The sequence below is a fragment of the Limulus polyphemus genome, unplaced genomic scaffold, assembly GCF_000517525.1.
Source record: "Limulus polyphemus unplaced genomic scaffold, Limulus_polyphemus-2.1.2 Scaffold1703, whole genome shotgun sequence".
In the NCBI taxonomy this organism is placed as follows: Eukaryota; Metazoa; Arthropoda; class Merostomata; order Xiphosura; family Limulidae; genus Limulus; species Limulus polyphemus.
Window position 1 is genome coordinate 235434 of NW_013667313.1, and position 4479 is coordinate 239912.

Here is a 4479-nt window from a genome sequence, read left to right on the forward strand (position 1 = left end):
TATATATATATATATATATATATATATATATATATAATTTTATTTGGTGATAATTATCAAATTCATTATATTTGATGTTAGCTGAGAAAAAATATTTTTATAAATGAGTATTCAAAATTTTATTGTCTTCCATCAAGTTGTGATGTTCTTGTTGATTAGGTATTAAACACAATATGGATGTTAGCACTGATGATGATATTCCTGTCCGAGATGTTGGTCCAGGAGCCAAGTCTCCCTTGGTTGTTAAAACAGAAGATAAAGTTTCCGATAAAAGAGTAGGTTGTTATTTTTTATTTGATAGATTTTGTAATTGTATTTTACTCTTGTTTGTTAATACTAAGACAGCAAATATCCTTCCTATTTTTTAACATTATAGAAAAGATATTGTACTTCTTGAGCATGGTTTTTGTATTTAATATTGTTGATTTAAGATAGTGCCTGTTATTGCTTTTGATAATTAATAGCTTTGTTTGAAATGTATTTTACTATTTTGTAATTAATATAAACTTTTAAGCAGAGCAAGCTACCTACTTAAATCAAAAATAAAAGTCAACTGGGTAATGAGTGTAGCTTATTAAATATATTGTTTTTATTTATCTTATTTATTTAGAAAGCATTATTTCAAAAGTTGGGTACACACACTGTTAATGACATTTTTGGCCATAAACCCAATAATATCTTGCAAGATTTGGCCAGCTTAGGAGCTTTTTTTCTTCTAATCTCTATAATAAAAAAATAATGATAAAAAGTTTAAAATAATAATAAGATATATATTAAACATTCTAACTAATACCATTAATGAAAGTAACATTAAAGAAATTATAGAGTATAACTTACATATAAGCATTAGTTGTTAGCTTCAAGTACTGTTCTATATTTAATGTTTGTTGAACAAATTAACATATTTTTTTTTATTGTAGACAGATACCTATAAGTCAACAAATGCCAAATCAAACAAACAACCAATTTCACAATGCTCCTCATCTCAGACCACAGTGGAAAACTTAACGACAGTCAATCTCATTACTAACCTTCCAGCAAATTTGGGGTTCAAAGAATCCTTCCCAAAACAAGATGAAGAGCTAGAAAGTGGAATGTTTTCCAAAAAACCAGAGCAGTCAGCAGGAGGTCATTTTGAAGACTGTGCTTCCATTCCTTCTGAGAAACTAGCCCAGTGTCACACATCAACTCCAGTAACAAAAAGTGTATCTGGAGAACCCAGAAATTCTAAAGAATCTGGAGATAATATCAAGATACATAAGAATCATGATGCTTCAAAAATGCAGAAGGCCAAGGGACAAAAAGAGGTTGACAAAAGAAATTTTTTGTTTGGCTCTAGTAAAGAAAAGAAATCTGACAGCTCTGTTTGGTATGAGTATGGCTGTATTTAGAAAAGTATTTATTTGGATTTCATAAATATTTATTTGAATCATTCAGTCATCATATTTATACAGATTTTATGTGAAAGAGCCTTGTTTATTTGCTACTGTAATATTGTACATAATTTTATAATTTTCAGTATGTTTTTTGTAATTTCATACTATGAAACTAAAGATGCTAATTATGTACACTAGCTAGGTTTTGTTGGGTCTAGCTCAAAATTTGGATTTAGCTTAATTTCTAGTTTGTTCCTTATTTTGATTTGATTATCATGATGTACAAAGAAAGAGGAAAAAATTCTGTTCTAGTATTGAGATTTGTGTGTAGACAGTAATGAAGTAAATCTCAAAACAAGCTTTGAAGAGAGTAAAATGATAGTCAAACAATCGTATTTTAGGCTGTCTTTGTAGTTTTTGTTGCAGTTAATATGTTATTTTAAATCAAAAATTGATAATTGTGAACAGAACTTTGGAAGGATTGGTAACATTTTAAAGCATGGTTGAAGTAGTTTTCCATCTCTCTGTAAATATTTCCAAGACAAGATTTACACGTATGCATGTTGTTCCTTGTAGTTTATTATTCCTTGATTTGTTCTTTGAAATATTGTTACAAACTGCAGAAAAATTATTTCAATATTAGACATTAATATTGGTTAATATTTGTTATCTTAAAACTACTTTGCAGTGAAATAATTGAAGTAGGGAAGAAAATTCTGTCTGCCTGCATAACTACACATACTTGTTTCATGTAATGGAAAATGTTACTTTTGTAGTCATTTCCAGCTTTTTGTATTATTATTTGTGAATGTGAAATATTATATAAAAGTATCTAAACTGGTAAAACAGTTTCTCTTTCAAAGCTTTATTTGCTGTAATCACTAAGTCATCATTCAGTGTGAGAACTGAATCCATTTGAAATCATAATTTGTCATTCTTTGTTTGTTAGGTTGATAAACTGGTCTTTTTTTACTTTTAAAACTAGAAACTTCCAATTTGTAAAATGACACATGTTATACTTAAAAATGAGCTTTATTTCTTGAAGCTTAAATTTTAAAATTAAGATCATCAAGCTTCATTAGTAAGGGACAACTGAAACCTTGTTTTTTGTTTAAATAACATTTAGTAATACATGATGCTAGTGTTGTAGTACAGTGTTATGTGTTTAAGTGTGATTATAGTATTTTTAAAGTTCCTTTGAGATGGTCTCAGTTTTCTTGGAAAATTATGTAGGACTATCAATGTTGATATGAAATTATGTTAAGTAATTTAATTTAGTATGTGTGTAAATAAAGCATCTCTGAAAAATAAGACCTAAAATAAACTTACTACAAAACTAATGTTTTGGTGAAAAAAAATTTAAAGGTCTAGTTCATAGAAAAACCAGTAGAAACATTGTTACTTTTCATTATTTAAAGAATATATGCTTCACTTATGTATTTTGTTGTGCAGAACTTGCAGTACTTTTTGATTGTTATAATTTCAGTGTTCTTGGAATATTTTTGTAATGTGTATTAAAAAGTTGAATGGCAGTTACTGTTTTTGTTGGTTTGTTTTAAAAATCGATTAGGCTGCACATTTATTGCAATGAATATTGAAAATCATTTATAAATTTTGTTAATGCTTTTATATAGTGTATTATTTTTCCAAGCTTGCTTCATTGATGATTACACATATATTTATGGTCATAAAGGAGTATAATATTTACTGTAAGTCTGCAACTTGATTCTAATCAATTTTTTTTTTTATTTTCTAAATCTATTTAGTATGCACACATTTCATTTCAAAAGACTTATTTTCAATAAAAACATTGGATCCACTTTCAGTATCACAAAATTAATTTCTCTAAGCATGTTCTTTTTACATTAAATTGACACTTTTTTTAATAAACAGTTTTTAACCTTTATGTGAAATTTTATTTCTGGTTAAATTTTTAAAATGTTTTTCCAACTGAGAAATGCCTGAAGGTAATCCTCTGTTGAGCAGGGGTCTGTGTGTTAACAACTGTCAGTGAAGAACAAATCATGTTACCTCATTTACATAGGTTATATATATAAACTTTTTATTGCAAAATTTAAACAGGAATATTTCATGAAGTTTTGCTGTGTGTATTAATTGATGTCTGAAAGTATTTTACTCTGATATCCACTATTATGTTTTCTTTTATTCAGGTTGACTGCATATTTAATAGGTAGATTCAGTCACATTTGTTCAATATTTCATGATTTTTTTTTCATGTCCTTTTCTCTTTAAGCTTGATCTTGTACTACTTCTTGGTAATGTCAATAAAATATGTCTGAAGATCTAGTGCCCTTTGTTTCTTCTAATTATTATTAACTTCTCATAAAAGCAAGAAACCTGCATTAACTCAGTAATGAATATAGCTACTTTAATAAACCATCTCTATTTATAATGGTTTTTAATGCATTGATTCATCAGTTCAGTACCATCACTCTTAGTGGTGTTTGCAGCTGAAATCCCAATAATATCATAATGTTTAGCCAGCTCCAGAGATGTAGGTAAGACCTAAACCAATATACTAAACTAAAAATGCAAAATAATCCTCAAACAAAAAAAATAAATGTTTATGATGAACACTTTCATCGGTGCTTGTTAACAGAACTTGCAAAACCTACAGAAACTACATGGACTATAACAGGTTCTGTTCCTTGAGAAAAGTGACACCAGTATACATAAAACAGTATTATATTTCTAACAAAGTCTATTGACCAAGGAAAGCCCAAGAAATGGCTCTAACAGTGTCACTTAAGAGTAGCAGAAATGTGCAGACAGTACAGTAAAACAATTAATGGTTATAAAGACAGGAAATAGTAAAACCATTAACAAAAATCATACAGTAAATGGTAAAAATAATAATTCTCTAATTAGAATAATGGTTAAATGTAATAAAAATAATTTACTGAACATACTATGAGCTCTTGTTTTAACACGAATAATCCTAAAACAAGCCAAAATGTATAAGCAATAATAATATCACAGCAATAACAATAAAACTTCAAGAAATAAACATGATAAATATTACAATATGGTGATAAAACAAACTTTAGAAATTAAGATTGTAACTGTGATAGTTTTGAAAGGT

At 27.7% G+C, this 4479-nt stretch overlaps 1 protein-coding gene across 10 annotated transcripts in view; it reads left to right on the top strand.

The window, feature by feature from the left end:
* LOC106464628 (protein Daple-like) overlaps nucleotides 1–3683 on the top strand; it is a 142667-nt gene extending 138984 nt beyond the window's left edge. For 9 of the 10 annotated variants that reach the window (XM_022392361.1, XM_022392362.1, XM_022392359.1 and 6 more), the window contains 2 exons: nucleotides 160–275; nucleotides 921–3683. In XM_022392361.1, coding sequence (XP_022248069.1) covers nucleotides 160–275; nucleotides 921–1391 — 587 coding nt within the window. In that variant the 3' untranslated portion in view covers nucleotides 1392–3683. Of the gene's footprint in view, nucleotides 1–159; nucleotides 276–920 lie in introns of those variants that run through there. The other variant, XR_002611793.1, reaches the window with a different exon arrangement.
* The last annotated feature ends 796 nt before the right edge of the window (nucleotides 3684–4479 follow it).